At 38.8% G+C, this 27,879-nt stretch overlaps 1 protein-coding gene across 1 annotated transcript in view; it reads right to left on the bottom strand.

The window, feature by feature from the left end:
• The window catches only part of CNTNAP2 (contactin associated protein 2), a 1,977,252-nt gene that overhangs the window by 1,069,191 nt on the left and 880,182 nt on the right, over positions 1–27,879 (bottom strand). The window contains exons 5-7 of the mRNA XM_045496029.1: positions 11,382–11,585; positions 7,516–7,700; positions 1,126–1,269 (exon numbers count right to left, since the gene is read on the bottom strand). Coding sequence (XP_045351985.1) covers positions 1,126–1,269; positions 7,516–7,700; positions 11,382–11,585 — 533 coding nt within the window. The remainder of the gene's footprint in view (positions 1–1,125; positions 1,270–7,515; positions 7,701–11,381; positions 11,586–27,879) is intronic.

The raw sequence follows: 27,879 nt of genomic DNA, 5'->3' as shown, positions 1-27,879 counted from the left end.
CTATTACTATTTTTCTCTATATTAATGTTTGATGAGATCATTTCAAATTTCAACTTTTTAGTCAGTATATACTATTATTTTTAAGAAAAAATAATTATTAAAGAAAAAGTTCACATTAATTATTTTATACCTTAATAATTTTTTTATAACTGACCTGGGACTCCTGGTTATTCATTACAGGATTTCTTTTTGTCCAGTCATTTTGTGAAAAAAAACCCTAGGCTCAAATGCAGGGCAACAGACCGTCAGAGCTCTTCTGGGACACGAGGCAAGCATTCGTAACGTTATCTACTGTTAGTGGTTTCTCGAATGCGTGGGTCTCCGGAACCCCAGACTCTTCCAAATAATACTTGTAGATTGAAGTTAACTCCTGCTCTTGCAGAACAACAGGGGACACATACTATATTTTTCAGCTGGTATCTTTCAGTAATGCTAAGCAGTGTCATGGAGAAGCGGGTATGCTAGAGCATTCTTCGACTTTTGCTCTCCTCCTTTAAACAGTTAAATCTGGAAACAACTCCCAGAGGGAGCTGGAAGAAGATCCCTGTCAGGCTCTATGTCACAGCCTTCACTACCCAGTGGCAATCGATCCTTATTTAACTGCCTGATATTTAGTATGTTCAGGCTTTCACAAAAAGTGTATTTATTTACTGATCTGGATGCATTATCTCTGGAAACATACAAGCGAGTACAATCAAGTTCCTGGATGTAACCCTTTCTAAAATACTGAATTAAATCATAAACAAGAATTGGAAAGCCATATATGATCAGACATCTGGAGACATGATGCTGCCAGCGTAAGGGCTGCTGACCTGCCAGGACAAAGCACAACTGAGGTTCGCCTGCCCCTCTGAGGCAGGGAATCCAGAAACATGGTGTCAAAATCCTGTGCCCCATCTGAGTGAAACTTACCATTTATTTCACTCTAATCGACCTCAAAAACCATTACCTATTCTCAGAATATATCCACTCGTTACACATTTTTAGGCAACTCTCAAGTTACTTTTACACTGTTGAGCCCCACATCGGCATGATGACAAATGCTGTGTGACGCTGTTCGATACTCCACAGAAAACAAAACTGTGACGTTTCTCTACATCGGTATTTTGGAGTGAGCAATCTTACCACATTTGACGGCTCTAGTTTCTTCCTTTTTGCAAGATCAGTTATGTTGATACCATTGTAATTAATGCTTTCCATGCAGCCTTTGAAGTTCTTTCTACTGCTGGAACTTGGCTTCCCAGAGAAGGGTATGCCTCCGAAGGTTATCTTTGAGAAAAGAAAATTATAAAAGTTCACACTGTGTTTGACTTAAACAGGTAACATTCACAATAAATTAGACAAAACTGTTAATACAGCCAAGGTCAATTATCTTACCTCTCCCAGAATATACAGACATTTTTTCTTCCTCCAGAATCTGTTGCATATTAAATTATGTTGTTATGGAAGTCCATAACAGTATCATTAATTCTGGCATTTAGATTACGATTTTAATAAGTAAATAGTAATAATCTTTTCCAATGTAGCCACTCAAAAGGCATTTTATAAATTTTCCTGAAGTGTTTCAAAAGATTTTATTGAGGACGCTTCTTTTATTAAGTAATATTAAAAACATATTTTTATGTTTATCATTCAAAGATATACTAATCAATGCTTCTAGTCATCATGAGATACCCAGTATGAATATAATACTACCCTGAAAAAACTGCAGCCCAAAGCAAGAAATATTGTATTTATCCTATGTAGACTTAATTTTACTCTAAAAAACCATTGAGTCAAATATTCACTAGACTTATTCGAATACAGAAAATGGTTCAAAAAGTCTTGTTACTACATTAAGAACATATTAGGATGTGGGGGCTATGATGTGAGCACTGAGGCTGAGAGATATTATACGTCTTCTGAATCCTAGGGAATAAGCTGGACACCCCTTACCGTGATTCTCTGGCTGCTAACTATCACCTAAAAAAGACAGTACGTATTTTTCCATGTATCTTTGGCCAAATTACAGCAGTATAGTATCAATTTCCTATAATGTAAAATTATACTTAATATATGTATTGCCATAATGACATTTACTGCTAACAGTGAATTAGTAGTAAATAAATTTAAATGCTAACCAGAGCTGCAGTACCAAGATATATAACCCAGATATTATTTCTCTTTTAATTATTATTCAACGGTACCATTATTAACTTTTCCTATAAAGGTTTGAAAATGAAAGCAGTTGTTAAACATTTTTGAACATCAAGACTTGGTATTTGAAACATAAGAAACAGACCTTTGTGTTCTAGGAGGCCATTAGCAAATTATGGTCTTTTATTTAGTGTCACGGCATTTTAGAGGCTTAGTTTTAGGGGAAAAAAGCACAAATTAATGATAGTTTATGAGACAATATAAAAAAACAAAGGACCTCACTGAAAATAAAATTTGGTAATAATGGCTAGTTGAAAATGTATCATTTACCACAGAGTTTATATATGAAAGAAGAAGGGGAGATTGAGAATAAATATATAGGAAAGATTAGGAAATGACAAAAGGAAAATTATACTGTAATCTAAAACAGTAGAATTACTAGGAAAATATTTTCAAGTGGCACTAAACTGAACTTATTAGGTCCTAACTAAGTATATCTAATACCAAAGGTAAGAATTATTGATAATTACGTGGAGTGTTATAATTTCCATCTACAGTTTATTTTACCAGTTCTTTCCCAGTTGATAGAATAAAATTTTCTATGCTTAATGACATGCATCGCATTTTTTAACACTTTTTTTTAAGTTCATTTATTTTTGAGAGAGCAAGTGAATACAAGTGGGGGAGGGGCAGAGAGAGAGGGAGAGAGGATCCCAAGCAGGCTCCGCTCTGCCAGTAGGGCTTGATCTCACGAATCATAACCTCAGCTGAATTCAAGAGTCAGACGTTCTACCGACTGAGCCACCCGGGTGCCCCATGCAGTGGCACATTTTGAACGGTATTACTAAATACTAGTTTCAACATACTGTCTCATTCTTTCTCCAGGTGTATGGTTTATTTATTTTGGAACTTTTTGGAACTTTTTTCTTTGGGATGACGATTAAGCACTCCTCTGGTTTCCCTGCTTTCAGCAACCCTCAGCACATGTCCTACCTCATCATCAGAGGTGCCCTAGGGAAGTAACAGAGGCTCCATTTACCAGATTTCCTCACAACTAGGAGACGTGGGTTCAAATCCCAATTCCTAGTACAACTAATCATATGATATTAGATCGTCACTTCTTCTGATTATGCATTCTCATCAGTAAAATGAAGTGCCTGAACCACAAAATATTTTGACATTGTAGTTATTCAGATAGCCAAAAAAAACCCATCATTGCAGTTGCTAGATAATCATATATTCATATAACTCACGATTGGCTTACTGATGATGTCACCATTCAGTAACAACCCTGACTCTAAGGAAATAGCCACGTTTACCATTTTGTTAGTTGCCAAGAGTTTGCACAGCGCGGCAGAGACTGCTAGATAGCTCCGAGTGTCCTTTCTCACACCTTCTTTATGGAAATGCAAACGTTCCTCAGCGTGGACAGAGCTCTCCCAGCCAACCTATGGCATTCACCAACCTCCGTGAAGCAAGGTTTGGTCTTGTGAGAATAAAGTAGGACCTTGTGTGAGTCTAAGAACTATAAATGAAAGGGGAGGCGAGCACAGCCTTCTCCACTCTTCCTTCCCACTAGGAATGCAAGATGGAAGGTGAAGAGCCATCGTGGGATGAGTAGCAATGGGGGTGGAGGAGCGGCAGGGTAAAAGCAGACTGGGGTCTTGATGACCACGACGCTGCCATGTGAGCCCAGGGCTACCTGCCCACATCACCTTCTATATGGAGGCATCTGTCACATAACCGACACGTGGGGTGGTTCCTATTGCTTCCTACGCTTCTTCAAGTGCTATGACAAAGGAGTTTTACATTCACTTTCCAAAAGGGGACTATGATTTGTCCACTGTCACACACCAGTAAGAAGCAAAAAGGGACACAAACCCAGGCCTTTGGGTCCAGTTTGTGCCGTGCAGTTGATTCTCTACGAAATCCTAGCTGGTTTCTCTCTCAAATCCTAGCCTAGCTCTCCGGCTATCAAGGGGCATGCATTCCTCTACTTCCCAAGCAGAACTGTACTGCAAAGGCAATGGCACAACAGGCACAGTGGGTGTGTCCTGGAATTTAGCTGAGGAAAAGACAGAAGCCAGGCCAAACATCAGTGTGTGGTCCTGCCCTTTGGCCAAGATGAAGGATGTGCATCTGTTTACCTTTGTACTTTCTCAGGGCAGCACGGGGCTAGCAGTTTGCCTGCAAATGGTGATTGGCTCACTCTTCAGTGTAACTAGGCTCCAGGAGGTGGGTAAGGCGAACTCTTAAACCATCCTCCACAAGACAATGCCCACATTGAGTCACCTCAAAGAAGCAAACGTGTTTTCTACTGTTTCTTTCATGACGTACATCTCTGGGAATGGCTATAGGTATTAATTTACCCCTATGGTGTGCTGAATCCTACTCATGCTGGCTCATGAAAACGGACTGTTAAACAGAGCCACTGTTAAAAACTAAATTATATAGATTTAAATTAAATTACGATAAACAAAACATAACCACTCAGACCGCATCTCTATATTTTTTCATTATGTATGTTCTTGAGATGATTTGTATTTAGTCTATATGATGGGATTACTCTATCATGGTGTAGTAAAATAAATATATTTGGTCTTTGTTCCCAGTTCCTGGCACAGAGCTCCTAAAACCCTTGGAATTTCCTGAGTAATAGGAATGACTTCAATTATTCATAACAAGCCCCACTTGGGGTCTGAGTCTAGTTATTGTATGGATGAGTCAAAGAAATATGTGCAAAAACACTGAGAGACTGACTCAATTCAACTGACTCCTGATTCTTTATCAATAAATTAACATTTTTCCTAGTGTCTCTAACAATGTCTCAGGCATTGTCGTCTACAGCTGAACTTCTCAAACATGGTGTGTATAATTGATGGGCCTCAACGTGTCCAGGAAAGTGCTGACCCTCTATGCAAGGTCTTGTGTGTGCATGAATATTCATAGATTTCACCACAAACTCATGGAGTGTATGACCCCAAATTTTTAATTCTGTTTTTTGAAAATTGGAATTGTGTTTGCCCACTGCTAATGTTCCAGGATCTCTAATCTCTTGTATGATACTTCAGAGTTTATTAATGGAGGATGAATAATTCATCTTTAGGTTCTCTCATACAGGGAGAGATAAGCTACCTAAGCCAAGAAATACACTAATTTAGAAAAAAAGAGAAACTTCTGGGATTTTAACATTCTTTCCCTTGCAATAATCATTTTGCTTTAAGGAGATTTTTGGGGAATGGATACAATTATTTTCTGATAACCTTAAACTTATTTTAATGTTAATAAAGTCTCAATATCAAGGTTTATGTAGCATAATCTATTTTAAATTCCTATATAGGAATGTATGTAACAGATTCATCTTGGAGACAATTTAGAAACTATTTAAATATTTAAAGAAAATATAGAGGCACCTGGGTGGCTCAGTCAGTTGAGCGTCTGACTTCGGCCCAGGTCGTGATCTCACAGTTCATGGGCTCGAGCCCCCTGTTGGACTCTGCACTAACAGCTCAGAGCCTGGATCCTGCTTCGGATTCTGTGTCTCCCTCTCTCTCTGCCCCTGCCCTGCTTGTGCTCTGTCTCCCTCCCTCTCAAAAATAAACATTAATGAAAAAAAAAAGAAAAGAAAATATGAAACACAGGTGTAAATCCTAACTTTTTCAATTATCTTATGGTAAGCCTATTACACGTTTTTAAAAATCTGTGTGTGTGTGTGTGTGTGTATATGTGTGTGTGTGTGTGTGTGTGTGTACACACAATTTCAAAACTGGGAGCGAGGCATACTGAGCACAGAAACCCCAAAGGGTCACAGCTACCATACACTTGATATTTTTTTTTTTTAAGTTTTTTAATTTATTTTGAGAGAGGGAGAGCACGTACACACACGGGCTGAGTAGAAAAGGGCTACAGAGAGAGGGAGAGAGAAAATTCCAAGCAGGCTCCTGCTGTCAGCGCAAGAGACCGACGCGGGGCTCTGTCTCATGAACCGTGAGATGGTGACCTGAACCAAAACCAAGAGTCGGACGCTTAACTGTCTCAGCCACCCAGGCGCCCCTACACTTTATATTTTTAAAGAAGACACAGTGATATTTGACATGTTCTGGGCATTATGTGAAACGCTAGCTTGAACTAGTTCACCGTTCCAACATCCTACTACACTGCTTTTGATGATTTCCTGTCTTTGTGAACATGAGTTTTTGGCTGTTCCTCTGATAAAAACAGTGTCACATGAAGGTAAAAGTGGGACAGAAGACGAGAATGGCAGTCAAATCTGATTCCAAAATCTGAGGAGCTAGACAGCACAGGAACACTCTGCCCAACGGCAAGTAACCATTGTTCTTTCTTTCATACGAATGTACATTTTTTCTTTTATTTTAGCTGCATTTTGTTCAAAGGGCTCCTGAGTTGTTAGGCTATAAACATATATTAAGTTGTTTGGCTCAAACTATTACAGAATAGTCTAGGATTGTGTGGAAAATTTAATAACACACTGAGGGTTTTGCGAAGTAAGAAAGTTTGGAAACCTTGCTGAATAATATTTCATCCTATTTATTTTACTGCTACTCTCTTTTTTTTCATTGTCATCCTTTTTCTTCTAGAAAATGTAACACTGTTTGTCTAGAACTCTTGTCTCTATATGTGATTAACATTTTGTGTGGACATTTTAAGGTTGAAATGCTCTCCAAATAATTTATTAAAAAACCTGAAATGCCAACCTGTATAATATGGGACTATATAGTTTTTATGGGATCGATATGATCAACAATTTTTTTTAATCGTTGGTCATTTAGGGAGTAAAATACGTCCTCTTATTTATGAACAACCTCTTAAAATATTCTATATTTACTTTATTTCTTATATGATAATTATATCTGAGAAAATAGAACCTGACTGAGGAACTATCTACAGTCATGAATTCATAAATGACTTAATATAAATCAGAACTTGGAATTTCTCAGTCAATATTTTGTAATAAATATGAGGCAGCCCTGCGTTTATAATATGATGTCCATCCACCCTCAAGAAGAATGGGTGATTTATAGCATAATTAACTAACAATGGACAGATTGAATCTTATATTTGATTCTGGACTTACTGAATTGCCCTGATGACAGGATAGATGGTCCGTTCCCTTCAAATGATTACGTTGGTACCAAGATTTTTAAAACATTTCAAACACAATTAAAAACTAGAAATTCAGAAACGAATAAAATGACAGCGTGAATAGATTGGGCCCTGAAGTTGAACGATGAGACTTCCCCGGAGTCGAAAGCGGGTGGCGTTGGCGGCTACGTGCCTGACGGTCTCCCGGCAGAGCCGTGGGGGACCTCGGGGCTCTCCCTCGGGGCCCTCCCGCCACGGCCACGTGCTGGCGCTCACCTCGTAGTCCAGGTCCAGGTAGTCGAACTCTCCGTTGGTGCGGAAGTGCTGCACGCCCCTGTCCAGGGTGAGGTTGATGCTCCGGCCCTGGCGCTCGATGACCACAGAGTGCCAGTGGTGATCGTCCAGCAGACTTCCGGTCGTCACAGATGTGTGGCCGTAGATGGGGCCGAGCTGGTTGCTTCCTGAGTCGTGGGACGAACAGAAATGAGGCAGTGACACCACAGTGACCCTGGAGGGCAGCGGACTTTTCATTTACAGCCATAGGCCGGCGTTGCCCTCAAAAGTCCCGTCCCCTGACACTGCCGTAGGGCCCAGCATGCATAGCTACATTTAAAAACAGTTGCATACTCAAAATACATAAAAGTTATTAAAAATGGGAAACATCTCCTTTAAGAACAAAAAAAATGAGCTTTTTTCCCCACGGTGCCATGAATTCCGCTAGATCTGATGGGTTCCTTACAGAGTCAGTGCCCATGGCTCTGGAGCAAAGTGCCCGAGTTCTCACGCTGGCTCCAGCAGCAGCTTGCACCATCATCCTGGGCAAGCTGGCCGCTTCCCTGCACATATGCTGCCTCACGTATAAGATGGAGAAAAGAAGAGCAGCAGCTTTACAAGGTTGCTATGACGATGAAAGTAATTAGTACACGCAAAGAACTCAACTTACTTCTTGGCAAAGAGTGAGCACTCGCTACAATTTGTTACCTGTTAACCATCTTTCATTGTTGCTGTTATTTTTATTATCGGTCAAGAAAACACAGCATGACGGTTTCCAGTTCTCACTGGCTCCAGAAGCGGTCATTTTAAGCACAGTGTAGTTTTTAATTGCACGGAAAAATTAACTCGAGTTATATTTTAAAATAAAAACTTGCAAAAAATGTATCTGGGGCATTAATCTAGTTTATGGCAATAAGACCATAAATGAGAGTGAAAGGGTGCAAGAATCCAAAATGTTTACTCAAGTCATCTCTGTTTACCGTTCACACGTTTTGTACCACCTTCTATTTTGCCTAATCAAGTATTGCTTTCCGTGGTCAGGCAAAACTAAATGCTATAAAAATATATCATGGTTTCAGAATAAATAGAATGACAGAAATAAGAGAAACGCACAACTGATTAGAGCATCGAATTCTTTCTTTCTTTTTTTTTCTCACAGTTAGGATGCTAATGATGTCTCCACCTGACATTTTCTATAGTTTTCCTAGATCGGATTTTCTTTCCTTCTGGTGATGAAACGAAACGTGCCGGGATTGTGACCATGATTGTGTATGGACATGTGGCGGTGGGGCAGGGAGGGAGAAAAAAAGCATGAACAAGTCTAAGTGAAAGGACACACTCAATTTTATTACTTTAAATTACTTTAAATGGCTACAAGACTCAGCAGCAGCTAGATATGCCTGATATTTAGGTAATGGCATTCAAAAGGCATAGTGGACCTATGAGTGAGTCCATTTCCTTGACTGTCATAAATTCCAGTCAGTCAATAAAACTGCAAGTAAACTGCTTTGCAGTGAAAAGGTAATGATCATTCTGTGAGGTCACAGGATCGGGTACTTGCTTCAGAACAGTAACATCATACCTATATAAAGCACATGGCTTTTAAAAGGCTTCTCTCTGTGTTTCACTTTAGAAAAAAAAAAAGGAGAAAGGGTTGAAAAAATAAAGATCCTTAGATATAATTCAACTGCTCTGTGTGTGTGTGTGTGTGTGTGTGTGTGTATGCATATTTGTTCAAGTGCTTAGATTTTATTTTCTGTTATCAAACCTCTCCCCACCCATTTCTGCTTTTCGTCTTCTATTTAAACTTGTTTCAAAAATGATTTAGAGTGGGGCACCTGGGTGGCTCAGTCGGTTAAACAATCAATTCTTGGTTTCGGCTCAGGTCATGATCTCAAGGTTCGTGGGTTCGAGCCCCACATCAGGCTCCATGCTAACAGTGCAGAGCCTGCTTGGTATTCTCTTTCTCTCTCTCTCTGTCCTCCCCTGCTCATATTCTCTCTCGCTCTCTGTCTCTCAAAATAAATGAATAAACTTAAAAAAAAGAAACTGTCCTTTTTAGTATAATACTGATTTTCAAAGTAATAAAATTTAGTATGTTTGGACCGCTCAGACTGATAAGCATGTGAAAGAGGCAGGATCTGTTTTCATGTTCTAATCTTTAGTTTTGTAGCTTTCTCCTGGGATGCATTTAACATGAGAATTTCAGCTATTAATATATTTTAGATGTAAATTTTTGTAGAATTCTGTTGCTCTTTATAACAGAAGACTTTATGGAATTTGTATGATGCCCTTCAAAAAGTTCTTACATAAATCCTGCAATTTTTAGCCAAACAAGAGGCTTAAAACACTTAAAAACAACAAAAAACCAAACCAAAGAGTAACTCACTCTAGTTCAACTCCTTTTCCAGGCAATATTTCATTTCTCTGATTCCTGATTCTCCGATTTCTAGTTGATTATGTTTGAAAAACTCGCTTCCACATTTCTTATCTTGTCTTAAACCTATGTCAATAAAACTACTGTCCTTTCTATTCCACGGAGAGAAAGGCAGCAGTAACTTCTACGGGGCGTCAGCCGCTAATATTCACCTGCCTGTCTTCCTCTTCGTGACATCTTAGGTGAATCCGAAACAGTAGCCACATCTTTTCTCTTCCTGGTCTCTGACACCACTGTTTCTACCGGCCACGGTCCACTCCCCTCAGTCTCCATGTAACACCTTCCCTCAATCTCATACATGCAACCCCCTGTGTCTAACAGGCAACTGAAATGCACCATGTCCATTTTAGACCTCCTCTATTAGAAGAAACTCATGATCCTTTCTTAGAAGAAACTCTATAGAGAAAACAGAGTTGCCTCTACTTCTGAAAACGGCACTTACATCCATTAGGTGTCGAGGAATTCTCCTTCGCTAATTCTCTTTCTTTCTAATTACCAAGTAGGCTGAACTTACTGCTAAAATCATGTCCCAACTAGACCTACTTCCCTGCATCTCTGCTGACGGCCACCTCCGCAAGCCAGGGCCATTGCTCACTTGCATGATGCAGAAGTCTGGCTTTGCCTCTCGTGCAAACGCAAGCATTTTATTTTACAGAAGAGTCAGCAAAACTTTTAAAAATAAGATCATGAGGCCACATGGTTTAAAGCCTACCTATAGTTTCTCTTCCTTAAAGAATAATATCTAAAACCTTTACCATGCCGTACAGCATCTTAATAGGATTTGAACAATCCCCAACTTCCAGATTTTCTCTTCTCTCCCACTGACTCATTTCATCCACCCCCACCAGCCTCCTTCCTGTTCCCCGAGCAGGTCAGATTTTCATCAGTAGGGATTGCTACCTTGGACTGCTTTTTCTCCTCAACATTCTCATGGCTAGTTTTAGTCATAACTGAGATCTCAGCTTGAGTATCTTCCCGGGAAGGATATTCCTCGATACTTATTCCAATGTTGACCGTTCTTGCCTCGAGTATCCTTTATCATCTCTGCCTATTTAATGGAGCTGATAATACTTATCATTATTTGAAGTCATTGCTTTTGATCCAGTTGTCTTAAAATAATAATAGATATCATCTGACTCCTCCACTAGGTCATAAATTTCATGAACTCAAGGACCTTGTCTATTTGCTCACCACCATATCTCAGATATTAGTATAGTAGCTTGCTTAGGCCAAGAATGTAATAATTATTTTCTAATGAATAAGTATATGCGAATTAAAATGGATTAACCCACTATGGATTAAAAATGAATTGAAAACATAACAGAAACTGCTTTCTTTTTATAATTTACGTTTTAAGGATTCAGGAACATTAACCTTTTACTAATGGGAATACTAATAAAAGGAAAGAATGGGGCCAAAAGTCAGAACATACCTAGGTTTAAGCTGAAGACCAGCTTGGCTTTTTTCAGTTCCAGGGTAATGTAATCCCCTTGCTGTCCTTCTCCATGCAAGATCACCCCTTCACTTTCAGAGGTTTTAAATTTCAAGGCGATGACATCTTTAAGTGTTTTCATCTTCTTGTTTCTGAATCTATATGGTAACACAACGTGGCCATCAAAGTTGATAACATCAGCCCCTAAAAGAAGAAACAAGTAACATTTTATTTCAATTCTTGTATGTCGCTACCCACTGCAAAATACACCCACTTCCAATGGATGTCTGCACAGAATAAATGAGAAAGAAGTTTTTTTTCCTGAAAAATCTGGAGTCCTGGTTCTTGTTCTATTTCTTCTTTTGGCTTATGTGTTCTGAAATAAATTTTATGGAGGGTATTCATAAAAAAATGACCAAAGGGACCTTTAGTAGCGTAAAATCTTACTTCAATTATAATACTAACAACATAAATTCCATTAATTATTTATATGCTTCAAATATTAACTTGGGAGTCTGGAGTTTACTGGAAAAAAGTAATTTTTTAAACGTCTTTGACATATTATGAGATTTTAATATTATCTTTCTTAAATGGTGCTACTCATGGTTTTTAAATATACACTGTACTCACAAATTTATTTTTTGATATAAGAATAAAGGATCCTGGAATGCAGGGTTTGAGGGTGTACTCATTTTTCTAACGGTTTATATTCAACTCCATTTTCGGTAGCCTTTATGGTAGTACCCAGAGTTTATAGCTAATTGAACTTTAAGAAGCTTCTTACTATTTGCTCTTGGACCTCACATCTGCCTGAAATTTCTTGTTAGCCGCATGTCTTTGGAAGAGAGAAACAGACTGCCCATGTTTTTTGCTACCATGAGCAAAGACATCCTTACCCATATATGTGTTAGAAGAACAAATATCTAGCCTCATTTCTGACTAGAGTAACTCTAATTTGAGTTTAGAGAATTTTATTGAAGACATAAAATTATATAAACTTTTTGGAAGCATGAACAATTTTGTCACCATCCTTAGAAACAGGTGATGGGGGGGAGTGGATTAGTTTCATAATTGCTACTTACTCACACCAGAAAGAAAAATGAAATGAATCTTACTTATTATGCACTATTGGTTAGTAAGTTCCCAATCCATGGGATGGCTCAAAGATGAACTGTAATTATTCATATCAAGTTTTGAGTACAAACAGAAGCTTAGTTATAATTAGACCTTTGTCGTTAAAAATATTTGTAAAAATCCTTTCCTTTCAGCTTTTACTTTTAAATAATAGAAAACCTAGTCATGGGGCACCTGGGTGTCTCAGTCTATTAAGCATCTGACTTTAGCTAAGGTCATGATCTCACAGTTCGTGGGTTCGAGTCCCACTTCGGGCTCTGCTCTGACAGCTCAGAGCCTGGAGCCTGCTTTGGATTCTAAGTCTCCCTCTCTACCCTCCCCCAGAGACAGCTCGTGCTCGCGCGCTCTCTCTCTCTCTCTCTCTCTCAGAAATGAATAAACATCAAAAACAAATTTAAAAAATAAAATAAAACCTAGTCAAATTAGATAGCTTTAATTACTTTAGAATTACAAGCCTGAATGAAGCCCGCCTCTAAGTTTGGGGCAAGGTCTTGCTAAAGAATTCCAGAGTGACATTGGAGAAAAATAATAACAAGTTTAAAGTCTCCTGGAGAAATGTTTTCTCACCTCCTGTCCTAGTTCTCTGGCACTTGTTTGCTTCAGTTGCCACAGGGAATACTTTAAGCGGGCCACCCCATGGTAGCTTTAGTGGTGGGACAGAATGTAGTCACCACAGCCACATCCACTTTTGCGTCACTTGCCATTACAAGTTTTGCTCCTATTTAGTTCTTATTTAATTAGAGAATTGTTGCATTCTACAAAGTTCAGAAAGAAAAATATAACTTTGCAGTTTACATTTTCATCCATATAGTCGATTCTTTACCGTCCATAGAAAGACCTTCTTAATCAACAGAATTCTGTTCTCGAAGGCTGTAAATCACAGAGGTTTATTTTACTATGGGGGAAAAACCAACCATTAAATTTAGGCTTCTGCTAACACTGCAAAGCCAATTAGACTTTAGCTTAATCATCTATACTGTCACAGCTGAATTCCAATTGCAATATCTTTATCATCTGTGATGAGAGGTAAGAGAGAAAAAAAGTGGAATATGATTATAAAATCCCAGGTTGAATTTATAATCCAGCAGTCAGTAGAAATTACTTTTTGTCTTGAAAAGTGCATAAACGAAAAGTCAGGAGGAGGGAGTAAATTCTGAACTCCAGAAAGTAATTTTGCAGTCAATTTCATGTCAGTGACAGTTGAATAATAGACACATCATTGTTTTATACACCTTCAATATATATTAATTGACATAAAATATTCCCCATTCATCTCTCAGGAAGGAAATGTTCCTTGAGCTTAGATAGAAGAAAGAATTCACCCCTCCCCTATCTTCTTCTAAATCAAAATCTACAATCAGTATCAGGCACAGAATAGCCCAAATGTTGGTGCCTCTCGTCCTCACTTTTAGGGCAATGGAAAAAGTGAGAAGAAGGATGGGCATGGTTGAACTCTTCATGCAGCCCTAGAATATTAAGAAACACATAAAGGAACCCTATTCATGTGGACCAACACTCATCTGACAGATGGTAAGTGGTCAATGGTCATTCGAGAAACTGATAAAATGCTCTGCAAGCGAGCTCTCTTGCATTATGAAACCAAAGCTGTTCTCCTATGACTAAGTTAAAGCTTGCATGTCAGTATGTGGACGTGAGCTTAGAGTGGTCTTTGAAATTACAAAATTCCTCTAAATAATCTGTGATATAAAATTCTTACAGAAAAACATACTGTACACTCTGAAGAGAGTCTGGGATATTATAAAAACTATCAGAATTTAATTCTATTTCCTACAAAAATATATTTAAATTTCATTTGACATCTAATACTATGTTGTGCTTATTTTGGGACAAGCCACCTTCCCCCCCACCTCTATTACCCTGATTGCTTATCACTCCCTAGAATTAAGTTTTCTATGCAGTGATTAAATATGTATGGCTGAACTGTTTAAGCAATCTGAACAACAACAATGGCTAGTCAAAGACTGAATGCAAAATCACAGTGCTTCCCCGATTCTGTTTCTAACAATAGCTCAGAGAGCTGGTAACGTGCCCAATTCATCAAAATGTCATGGTAGAGAAGGCTGTTTTCTTTTCTTTTTATTTTAATTTCATTGTTAGTCTTTACTTTCCGAATTTGGATATTTTGGAGGAGGGTTTACCATCTAAAGATTTTACTATTTAAAAACTATCTTTGCTATATTTTTTTACTAAAATATAATGTATGTTTCCAATTGAAAGGAAGTTAATACAGAAAGAGAGATGTAGAAAGTAAATTCTGAACGTAGGAGATCACCAATATGATCAATATGGGCAAAAGGTTGGTGCACCACATCCTTCTACATTTTACACAGTTATTCATCTACCCACCTACCCACCTATTGAATGTGAGGAATTATCCAAACATCATTATATATAGATATATGCATAGGTGTGTGTGTGTGTGTGTGTGTGTGTGTGTGTGTGTGTGTATGGAGGAGTGGAGAGAGAGAGACAAGAATGTCATTTCCTTTGGTTATGGTTCAAAATGTTGACTGATAAGCAGCTTGAGTTTTGGATAAATAATATTTACAAATATTAGTTGAGAAATTGTATGTTTTAGCTAATTCATGTTTTATTGACCTTCATGCACCAAGCCACTTACATAAAGTAAGCACATATATAATTTGAAATGGTAATTTAGCCTATTTGTTTGAAAGACATAAAAATGTATTTGAATACAGCACTCCAAAATAAGTACTTAGGAACTACTTCTGATTTCCTGTTTTCTTATAAATATTTCACCTTCTTGCAAAAGAACTGAGAATACAAAAGGGTTAAAGAACAAAATCAATGGGGCGCCTGGGTGGCTCAGTCAGTTAAGCGTCCGACTTAGGCTCAGGTCACGATCTCGTGGTCCGTGAGTTCGAGCCCCGCGTCGGGCTCTGTGCTGACTGCTCAGAGCCTGGAGCCTGTTTCAGATTCTGTGTCTCCCTCTCTCTCTGACCCTCCCCCGTTCATGCTCTGTCTCTCTCTGTCTCAAAAATAAATAAACGTTTAAAAAAATTAAAAAAAGAACAAAATCAAAAGGACATAATTCTATTTTATTGAAATAGCTACTCATAATGTCCATTTATTAATTTTTTTATGTTTATTTATTTTTTTTTTTTCAACGTTTTATTTATTTTTTGGGACAGAGAGAGAGAGACAGAGCATGAACGGGGGAGGGGCAGAGAGAGAGGGAGACACAGAATCGGAAACAGGCTCCAGGCTCTGAGCCATCAGCCCAGAGCCTGACGCGGGGCTCGAACTCACGGACCGCGAGATCGTGACCTGGCTGCAGTCGGACGCTTAACCGACAGCGCCACCCAGGCGCCCCATGTTTATTTATTTTTGAGAGAGAGAGCACAAAAAGGGGAGGGGCAGAGACAGAGGAAGACACAGAATCTGAAGCATGCTCCAGGCTCTGAGCTATCAGCACAGAGCCAGATGCAGGGCTCAAACTTACATATGGTAAGATCATGACCCGAGCCAAAGTCGGACGCTTAACCAACTGAGCCATTCAGGTGCCGCTCATAATGTCCATTTCTGATCATTTGAATTTGCATACACAGAATATGTATGTGTGTGTATATGTATATAACAAATCTATATAATCCATATATATGTATATATATACACACACAAACATATGGATTACACTCTACTGTTTGGTTTTTGTCAATAAACATTAGTTTTTATGTCACTTTTTTTCCAAAAGAGGATTTTTGCTAGCTAAAAACATACCATCAGTCGGATGTCCAATTTCTTCAATGAGAATTTGTTTTTGCTATTTTCTTTATAATAAAACTTTTATTTTGGAATAATTTCAGATAAACAGAAAAGGTCCCAAAGACAGAACAGGGTTCCCATACACCCTCACTCAGCTTCTTCTACTGTTAACACTGTACGTAACCTGCATATGTGTCAAATCTAAGACATTAACTTAGGTAGAACACTATTCATTGAAATACAGACCATGCTGAGATTTCGCCAGCTTTCACAAATGTCTTGTCTTTTCTTTTTCAGGATTTCTCAATGCATTCAGTCAGCATGTTTCCTTAGTTTCCTCCAACTGGTGACAGTTTCTCAGTCCTCTCTAACTCTGACACTTCAGAAGACTACCAGTCTCATATTTCGTTGACTCCTCCTCAGCCTACGTAGGTCTGAATTTTTGAGGACGGGACTGGTGTTATAGCTGTTTGGGGAGACCACCGTAGACTTGCGGTGTCCTCACTTACCAGGGGAAGCACCATCTCAACATAACTTCTCCCTAGTGATGTTGGCTAAGGTGATATCTGCCGCCTTACTGTTTTTCCTTTTGTTTTGTTTTCCTTTTACTCTCTGGGGAAGTGAGTCACCAGGGTTCAGTCCATACATAGGGTAAGGGGAATTAACTCCACCTCATGGAGACAGAAGTATCTACATGTATTGCTTGGAATTCTTCTGAAGGAAGATTTGTTCTATTCATTTACTCATGTATATCACTGTGGGATTGCACATGTTTATGCTTTTAGCTGAACTGAACACTGCCAGTACTCAAAGTGTTCCAGCTTTGGCCATCAGGAGCTCTTTCAGACCATCTCTTTGTCTATTTGCCCTGTGGCACCTCCTGCTCTGCCCCCCTCCCCCTTCGCGTTCTCTCTCTCTCTTTCTTTCTCTCTCTCTCTTACTCACTCACTCAATTCCTCACTTCCTGGCACTACAAAATTCTCTAACTTCATCTTGCAATGTCCTTGCCCTGAATGTAGAAATCAGACATTTTTCCAAGAAGCCCCAAATTCACATGGTACTGAGAAACTTACAGCTTGTTTTTTTAGTTTGCTTTTTAGAAAGCACAAAATAGTTTTTCTGTAAATATACATCATTGTAATCTATCTGTATTTTATATCCTTTCACACAAACAGATGACTGAAAGAAAAAGGACACAAATTTATGAAGTATTTCTTAGTAGCTGATTTCACAAAGATTTGCTATGATTTTGAAGCTCTCTCCATTTCAATCAAATCTTTTTGCATAGTGACTTTTAAAAGCAGTAGTAATATTTAAGTGATTAATGATTACTATTTAAATACACTGAAGTGACTATTAATTTTTTTTTTTCATGTCTTTATTTTATTTTGACAGGGAGACAGAGTGTGAGCAGAGGGAGCGGCAAAGAGAGAGAGAGAGACACAATGCGAAGCAGGCTCCAGGCTTTCAGCTGTCAGCACAGAGCCCAGCGCAGGGCTAAAGCCCACAGACCATGAGATCATGACTTGAGCTGACATTGGATGCTTAACCGACTGAGCCATCTAGGTGCCCCTGAAGTGACCATTAATTTACGTGGTAATCTAAAGGGTTTGATATTTTAAAATAAGTTGTTTTATTATCATAAAATATGTACTCACTGTAAAAATTTTATATCATATATGAAAGCAAAAAAAGGCCATTTACATTATATACAATTATACCACATACTTATCAAAATAATCAATGTTTTTCTATATATATTATTCCAGTATTTTTTCTGCTAAATTTTTCTTCAATGAAATTTTCTTTTTTTTTTTTTATTATTATTTATTTTTGAGACAGAGAGAGACAGAGCATGAACGGGGGAGGGGCAGAGAAAGAGGGAGACACAGAATCGGAAACAGGCTCCAGGCTCTGAGCCATCAGCCCAGAGCCCGATGCGGGGCTCGAACTCACAGACCGCGAGATCGTGACCTGAGCTGAAGTCGGACGCTTAACTGACTGCGCCACCCAGGCACCCCTTCAATGAAATTTTCAATGGCTACATAGTACTCTACTGCACATGAGCTTTAAGTTTTAAAAATAATTTCCTATTATGAAAAAAAAATAATTTCCTATTTTGTACATCGTATTATGTAAGCTCTATGCTCAACATGGGTTTTGACTCATGACCTTGAGATCAAGTGTCACATGCCCTACATACTGAGCCAGCCAGGCACCCATTTTTAACATTACATTTATATAAATACATACCCAGGCCACTTTCAATAGTTTGAAATGTATCTCTGGAAGTCAAGTTTAAAAACACTACCAGGTGAAATTTCCTTAGTTTTGTAAATGTTGCATAAATGCAAATCTATATATTCTTTTTTAAAGTATGGGTATCTTTTTTTAATGTTTATTTATTTTGAGAGAGAGAGAACATGTGTGTGAGCGAGGGACAGAGACTGAAAGGGAGAAAGAAAACCAAGCAGGTTCCACACTAACAGCACAGTGCCCGATGTGGGGCTCAATCTTACAAACCACGATATCATGACCTGAGCAGAAAACCAAAAGTCGGATGCCTACCAACTGATCCAACAGATGCCCCATTTTATTTTGAATACGTTGACCATTCCTTACAAAACAGCATGCCTGCTGCCATCTTACTCTCCATCTATTCAACTCACTTCTATTCTTCACAACATTTATCTCTACCTGACATGTTCATGTGTTTATATATTTACAGCATGGTACACATTCTCCTCTTCTTTTTTTTTTTTTTTTTTTTTTTTTTTATTTTTTTTAATTTTTTTTTTTAACGTTTATTTATTTTTGAGACAGAGAGAGACAGAGCATGAACTGGGGAGGGTCAGAGAGAGGGAGACACAGAATCTGAAACAGGCTCCAGGCTCTGAGCTGTCAGCACAGAGCCTGACGCGGGGCTCGAACTCACGGACCGCGAGATCACGACCTGAGCCGAAGTCGGCCGCTTAACCGACTGAGCCACCCAGGCGCCCCTCACATTCTCCTCTACTGAAAACATATGCATCAGAGACTTTGTTTTGCTTCATCCTGAAGCCCAGTACTCAGTGCCTTAGAAGCAGTTGGGACTCAGTAAGTATTTGTTAAATGATTTCATGTTGTCATTCATATTTCAATAAATTGGATTAAAGTATTAAATACACTATTGTTTTACTTTTTCATTAAAAATTAGAATCATCAGATTGGAAGAAATTTCAAGAACCATTCTGATTCCCCTTGGGCATGACAATTTTTCATATATCCAAGGTTTCAACTATCAGAAGAAAAGAATGGTAATGTTAGGCTATTTTTTGTGTGTGGGGGGTGGAGGGATACAATTCGTTCCATTATTATTAATTAACTTGGTATTATTCAACCAACAGATATTAACTCTGGAAGAACATAATCTATCTCATCTCATCGGCACACTACTCTGATCTGATTAATTTCTTTCTTCTAAACCACTGCCTTTTCTTTCAATATACCTGTGGTTTAAACCTAAAGAGTTAAAATAGATTCCAAAATGTCAATAACAGGTAATTTAGAATAATAGCAGCAAAATAAGCCTTTTCCAAATACTTCAAAAATTATCTAGATATAGACTCTGAAAAGTCACTTCTATTTGGGGGAAGTAATAAAACAAAAACCTTCAAGGCTCTTACATGAAGGTCAGCATCTCACAATTTGTGCAATATTTCTCCTTAAATTGTGTTGCTTTGCTCTTAAGTACTTGATAACTCATGGCAGAAAAACAACATCAGAGGAGTCTGATTTTATTTTTCCATAGGATTGGACTCTGGTATCTAACTGCCTGGAAGATCCACATGGACTTTCCACAGGTAAATCTAACTCTATGCATCCAACACATAATTCCTTCTCTGGGCCGGCTACCTCTGCCCTTGGATCCATTATCCAGTCACTCAAGACAGAAACCTGAGGCTTTCTTTAGTGTCTTCCTATCTCATGCAGTCACATCTACCCAGTTCCAAGCCCTGTGAAATTTAAAATGTCTATGTTTTCTTTCTTTCTTTTTTATTAATATTTTACTTATTGTCAAGTTAGCTAACATAAATGCAGTCTTGGCTTCAGGAGTAGATTCCCGTGATTCATCACTTGTATACAACACCCAGTGCTCATCCCAACAAGTGCCTTCCTCATACCTATCACCCATTTACCCCACCCCCATCACCCCTCAGTTTGTTCTCTGTATTTAGGAGTCTCTTACGGTTTGCCTCCCTTTTTGTATCTAATTTTTCCTTCCCTTCCCCTATGGTCATCTGCTACGTTTCTCAAATTCCACATATGAGTAAAAGCATATGATATCTGTCTTTCTCGGACTGGCTTATTTCACCTAGCAAAATACCCTCCAGTTCCATCCACGTTGTGCAATATACCATATCTTCTTTATCCATTCACCAGTTGATGGACATTTGGGCTCTTTCTATAATTTATCTATTGTTGATAGTGCTGCTATAAACATTGGGGTGCATGTGCCCCTTCGAATCAGCACTCCTGTATCCTTTAGATACATTTCTAGTAGTGCTATTACTAGGTTGTAGCGGTAATTCTATTTTTAATTTTTAGAGGAACCCCATACCGTTTTCCAAAGTGGCTGTATGAGTTTGCATTCCCACCAACAGTGCAAGAGAGTAACACTCTCCACATCCTTGCCAACATCTGTTGTTTCCTAAGTTGTTAATTTTAGCCACTCTGACCAGCATAAGGTGGTACCTCGATGTGGTTTTGATTTGTAATTCCCTGATGATGAGCAATGTTGAGCATCATTTCGTGCGTCTGTTTGCCATCTGAATGTCTTCTTTGGAAAAGTGTCTATCCATATCTTCTGCCCGTTTCTTCACTGGATTATTTGCTTTTTGTGTATTGAGTTTGGTACGTTATTTATAGATTTTTGATACTAACCCTTTATCTGATATATCATTTGCAAATATCTCCTCCCATTCCATTGGTTGCCTTTTAGTTTTGTTATTTCCTTTGCTGTGCAGAGGCTTTTTTTATCTTGATTAAGTCCCAACAATTCATTTTTGCTTTTATTTCCCTTGCCTCCAGAGGCATGTCAGGTAAGAAGTTGCTGCAGCCGAGGACAAAGAGGTTGCAGCCTGTTCTCTCCCATAGTTTTTGGTTTCCTGTCTCACATTTACATCTTTCATACATTTTGAGTTCATTTTTGTGTATGGTGTAGGAAGTGGTCCAGGTTCATTCTTCTGCATGTCGCTGTCCAGTTCTCCCAGCACCATTTGCTAAAGAGGCTGTCTTTTTTCCACTGGATAGCCTTTCCTGCTTTGTCGAAGATTAGTTGGCCATGTATGTGTGGATCCATTTCTGGGTTCTCTATTCTATTCCGTTGGTCTATGTGTCTGTCTTTGTGCCAATACCATACTGTCTTGATGATTACAGTTTTGTAATACAGGCTAAAGTCTGGAATTGTGATGCCTCCAGCTTTGGTATTCTTTTTCAACATTACTTTGACTGTTCAGAGTCTTTTGTGGATCCATGCAATTTTATGATTGTTTGTTCTAGTTCTGTGAAGAATGCTGGTGCTATTTTGATTGAGATTGCACTGAATGTGTAGATTGCATTGGGTAGTATTGACATTTTAACAATAATTGTTCTTCCAATCCATGAACATGGAATGTTTTTCCATTTCTTTGTGTCTTCAATTTCTTTCATAAGCTTCCTATAGTTTCCAGCATACACACCTTTTACCTCTTTGGTTGGTTTATTCCTAGGTATTTTATAGTTCTTGGTGCAATTGTAAATGGGAATGATTCCTTGATATCTCTTTCTGTTGCTTCATTATTGGTGTATAGAAATGCAACTGATTTCTGTATACTGATTTTATATCCAGCAACTTTGCTGAATTCATGTATAAGCTCTAGCAGTTTTTGGTTGAGTCTTTCTGGTTTTCCATGTAGAGTATCATGTCATTTGTGAAGAGTGAAAGTTTGACTTTCTATGCCAATTCGGATGCCTTTTATTTCATTTTGTTGCCTGACTGCTGAGGCTAGGACTTCCAACACTATGTTAAACAACAGTGGTGAGAGTGGACATCCCTGTCGTGTTCCTGATCTCAGGGGAGAAGCTCTCAGTTTTCCCCATTGATGATGATATTAGCTGTGGGAATTTCATATATGGCTTTTATGATGTTAAGGTATGTTCCTTCTATTCCGACTGTCTTGAGGTTTTGTTAAGAAAGGATGCTGTATTTTGTCAAATATTTTTCCTGCTTCTATTGACAGGATCATATGGTTCTTATCCTTTCTTTTATTAATGTGATGCAACATGTTGGTTGATTTGCAAATACTGAACCAGCCCTGAAGCCCAGGAATGAATCCCACGTGATCATGGTGAATAATGCTTTCAATATACTGTTGAGTTTAGGGTGCTTGGGTGGCTCAGTAGGTTAAGTGTACAACTTTGGCCCAGGTCATGATCTCACAGTTAGTGGGTTCGAGCCGTGTGTCAGGCTCTCTGCTGACAGCTCAGAGTCTGGAGCCTGCTTCGGATTCTGTGCCTTCCTCTTTCTCTTCCCTTCCTCTGCTCATGCTCTGTCTCTCAAAAATAAATAAACATTAAAAAAATAATCACTGTTGAATTCGATTTGCTAGTATCTTGTTGAGAATTTTTACATCCATGTTCATCAAGGATATTGGCCCGTAATTCTCCTTTTTAGTGGGGTCTTTGTCTGGTTTTGGAATCAAGGCAATGCTGGCTTCATAGGATGAGTCTGGAAGCTTTCCTTCTATTTCTATTTTTTGGAACAGAATAGGTATTAACTCTGCTTTAAATGTCTGGTAGAATTCCCCTGGGGAGCCATCTGACACAGGACTCTTATTTGTTGGGAGATTTTTTGATAACCTATTCAATCTCTTCACTGGTTATGGGTCTGTTCAAATTTTCTAATTCTTCCCATTTGAGTTTGGTACAGTGTGAATGCATAGGAACTTGTCCATTTCTCCCAGGCTGTCCAGTTTGTGGGCATGTAATTTTTCATAATGTTCTCTAATAACTGTTTGTATTTCTGTGGTGTGGGTTGTGATCTCCTCTTTAATTCATAACGTTATCTATTTTGGGTCCTCTTTTTTTTTTTTTTGAGAAGTCTGTCTAGGGGGTTATCAATTTTGTTTATTCTTTCAAAAAAACCAGCTGTTGATACATTGATCTTTTATACTGTTTTTTTTTTTTTATTCTGTTTATTTCTGCTCTAATCTTTATTATTTCTCTTTTTCTGGTTGCTTTGGACTTTCTTTGATACTCCCTTTTTAGCTCCTTCAAGGTGTGAGGTTAGGTTCTGTATTTTGGACCTTTCTTGCTTCTTGAGATAGGCCTGAATTGCAATGTATTTTCCTTCTAGGACTGCCTTTGCTGCATCTCAAAGGGCTTGGACTATCGTGTTTTCATTTCATTTGCTTCATCTATTTTTTTTAATTTCTTAATTTCAGGGTTGACTCATTCATTCTTTAGTAGGATGTTCTTCAACCTCCATGTATCTGGGGGCTTTCCAAATGTTTTCTTCTGGTTTATTTCAACTTTCATAGCATTGTGATCTGAAAATATGCATGGCATGATCTCAATCCTTTTGTTGAGAGCTATTTTGTGACCCAGTATGTGATCTATTTTGGAGAATGCTCCATGTGCACTTGAGAACAATCTGTATTCTGCTTTTGGGTGAAAAGTTATGAATATATATGTTAAGTCCATCTGGTCCAATGTGTCATTCAGAGCCATTGTTTCCTTATTGACTTTTTGCCTAGATGGTCAGTCCATTGTTGTAAGTGGAGTATTAAAGTCCCCTACAATCATGGTATTATTATCTATACATTTATGTTTGTGATTAATTGATTTATATATTTGGGTACTTTCATGCCGGGGGCATAAACATTTACGATTGTTAGCTTTTCTTGATGGACAGACCCCTTAATTATGATATAATGCCCGTTTCATCTCTTGTTTACAGTGTTTGTTTTAAAATCTAGTTTGTCTGATGTAAGTATAGCTAGTCCAGCTTTCTTTTGACATCCAGTAGCGTGACAGATCGTTCTCTACTCCCCATTTTTCCAATCTGCAGGTGTCCTCAGATCTAAAATAAGTCTCTTGTAGGCAGCATATAGATGAATCTTGTTTGTTTGTTTTTTATCCATTCTGATACCCTATGTCTTTTGATGAGGGCATTTAGTCAATTTACTTTCACAGTGATTATTGAAAGATATGGATTTAGTGTCATTGTGTTATCTGTAGGTTTCATGCTTGTGGTGATGTCTCTGGTCCTTTGTAGTCTTTGCTGCATTCCATTTAGAGTCCCCCCTGGGATCTCCTACAGGGCTGGTTTAGTGGTCATGAACTCCTTTAGTTTTTGTTTATCTGGGGAAGACTTTATCTCTCCTATTCTGAATGAAAGCCTTGCTGGATAAAGGATTCTTGGCTGCATATTTTTTCCTATTCAGCAATTTGAATATTTCCTGCCACTCCCTTCTGGCCTGCCAAGTTTCACTGGACATATCTGCTACTTCCCTTATGTGTCTACCTTTGTAGGTTAAAGCCTGTTTGTCCCTAGTTGTTTTCGGAATTCTCTCTTTAGCTTTGTATTTTGCCAGTTTCACTATGATAAGTTGTGCTGTTGACCTATTTTTGTTGATTGTGAAGGGAGTTCTCTGTGCCTCTTAGACTTGTATGCCTGTTTCTTTCCCCGTATTAGTAAAGTTCTCAGCTATAATTTGTACAAATAAACCTTCTGCCCCTTTCTCTCCTTCTTCTTCTTATGGAACTCCTATGATATGGGTATTATTTTGGTTTACTGAGTCACTTAGGTCTCTAATTCTCCCTAAGTACTCTAGTAACTTGCTTTCCCTCTTTGTTTCTGTTTTATTGTTGTCCATAATTTTATCTCCTATTTCACCTACTCTCTCCTCTGCTTCTTCCATCCTTGCTGTCACTTCGTCTAGTTTATTCTGCATGTCACTTACAACATTTCTTAATTCACTGTGACTATTTCTTAGGTCTTTGATCTCTGCAGCACTAGATGCTCTGCTGTCTTCCATGCTTTTTTCAGGCCCGGCTATTAGTCTTGTGACTGTTATTCTAAACTCTTGTTCAGCTGTATTGTTTACATCCGTCGTGAGCAATTCTTTGGCTATCATTTCTTCCTGGAGTTTCTTTTGGGGAGAATCTTCTGTTTCATCATTTTGACTAGGTTTCTGTCTTTTATGTGTTGTAATTGCTTGCTATGTGTCCTGTACCTGCAAAAACTACCGTATTAAAAAGGGGCCGTATACTGTCCAGGGCCTGGCACTGCAGTAAGTGTTTCTGAGTGTGTTGTGTGCACTCTGGCTCCTCTATCTCCCTGGTCAGTCAGCTCTTCCTTTCTCATAGTGCTGGACTGTTTAGACCTTCCACCAGGTGTGCTTTGATTTGTTCGTTGAAGTAACCCTGGAAAAAAGGAAAGAACAGGGGACCTGATCCCATACAAAGAAAAAAAAAATGAAGGGTGGGGGGGAACCAGCAAGCAGAGAATCAAAGAAATTATAAGGCTTCATGTAGAGAGAGAGAAAGGAAAATAAAGACGACAAAGATAGAGAAAAGGTATAAAAAGAATAGAGTAAAAATGTCTGATTAAACAAAGCAGAGAAAGAAAAAATATGTATATATGGTAACATTTGACCAAAAATCAAATGAGAAACTATGAGCCAGATTCCAAAGGAAAAAAAAAAATCAAACAAAAAAAATAAACAACCAAAAAAACAAGAGGGTAGAAAGAACAAGAAAAGAGAGGAAAGAAAAAAGAAAAAGAGAGCCTAACACTCAAAACCGCAGGAGTTGTCTGTTGGTGCCTGGGACCCATGGCTGTGGTGGTCTGGAGGAGAGGCCATCTGGTTCAGTGTCAGTCCCACTCCCGTCAATAAGCAGGTAGGAGGCATAGAGGGGTGGGGTTGGGTGTAAGCAGGTCCCACCTCCCCTGGGGGCCGCTGTCCTGTGTGCCCTGAAGCCCCATCGTGTGGGTGAATTCGAGGAAAATGGTGACCCCCCAATCTCTCCTCCCCAGACTGGGTGTCCCAAACCACGCCATTCAGGCAGCCCTCACAGAGCAGTGAGGACAGGGTGGTTTTTCCTGCTCCACAGTCTCCAGCGTCTCCTAGGCACTTTAGCTGGGATCCAAAACTCCCTGTCTTCAAGAATCTTGCACCACAAGGACTCGGTTCTGGAATGACGCCACTCTGCCCTTTCACCAAAGGGGCTCTGGCTGGTGCGTGCAAAGTCTTTTGTCTTTGGGAGGCAATAAATCCTCTTTCCACAGCACTCAGGAGAGGGGACTATTCTCTCCCAGTGTGCCCCTGAGATCATTACCATGCCCCAGCTCCCAGGCCTCCAGGTGCAGGCCATAGCTTAGGTCCAGAGAAAAGTCAGGCATTTTTGAAAACTCTGACCTTCAGTTCCATAGTTCTCAGTCCCCAGCCTTTGGTCCGGAGAGGTTCTTCTCTTGTCCTAACACAATGCCACAATCCACAGCTTCTCTTCTCCCTTTTGTCTCTCCACAGAAGGGGATCCCTCTCCTCTGTGCCTACACTGCCCACTGTTTTCTCTCTCCCAGTTCACACCTGCATCTCTGTCCCATCTAGCCCTCTCCCTCCACCTCTGGAGGTCCTTCTGTTACCCCGCAGATCAGCATGTGTACGTTTTTCAAATAGCTTACTTTTTATATGTATGACCACCAAGCTACCATCACCTCACAGAGTCTCTACTGCATTAACAGTGTTAGTGGACAATTCCCATCCTCCTAATTTCCCTTAAATCTATTCTGCACACAGAAGGTAAGAGGATCTTTCTGAAATACACTTTTTGGCCAAAAAACTCTTCAGCATGGCCTGCAAGACTCTCCCTGATAGAGCCTCTCCCTTTTTCCATGGCTCACATTTTAATGCCATTTTTCTCTTTATGTGCTAACTGTGGCACACCAGCTGGATCCCTCGCTCACCACCCAGTACATTCCCTCACACTGTGCTCCCTTCTTTCAACAAACATCTGTGTGTGTGTGTGTGTGTGTGTGTGTGTGTGTATGTTTGTGTATGTGTATGTATATATATTTACATACATACACACATATATACATATATATGTATATATATATATGTATATATATGTATGTGTGTGTGTGTGTGTGTGTGTGTGTGTATATATATATATATATATATATATATATATATATATATATATATAAAAAGTTCAGGCATCCTCCAAGCTTCAGATAATCCTCACCTACTAGAAAAGCTTTCCTTGCATGAAATAGCCCTTGATGACTGTCCCATGGCACCCCTGAACACTTGTATCATATCACTTCTTATCTTAAGTTAAAATGATCTCTTGATGGGTCTGATTTCCTCTGTGGATTCGAAGCTTTCCTAAGGTACAGATTTTGGATTCTTTCTCTTTGTATTTCCTGAAAAATAAATACTTCTTAAACTGATCTAAATGTAACTGGTGTTTGAGACAAGGCAAAAGGAGAACTCCACTGTTTTTATTTTCCTTCAAAACCATGCCTGGTACAATGCAGTTTACTCTCTAAGAGTACAGACTTATGCACGATTTAGTGGCATGTATTCAT

The sequence above is a fragment of the Leopardus geoffroyi genome, chromosome A2 (assembly GCF_018350155.1).
Source record: "Leopardus geoffroyi isolate Oge1 chromosome A2, O.geoffroyi_Oge1_pat1.0, whole genome shotgun sequence".
Lineage (NCBI taxonomy): Eukaryota > Metazoa > Chordata > Mammalia > Carnivora > Felidae > Leopardus > Leopardus geoffroyi.
Note: the sequence above shows the minus strand (reverse complement) of the source record. Positions and strands in the feature narration are given on the sequence as shown.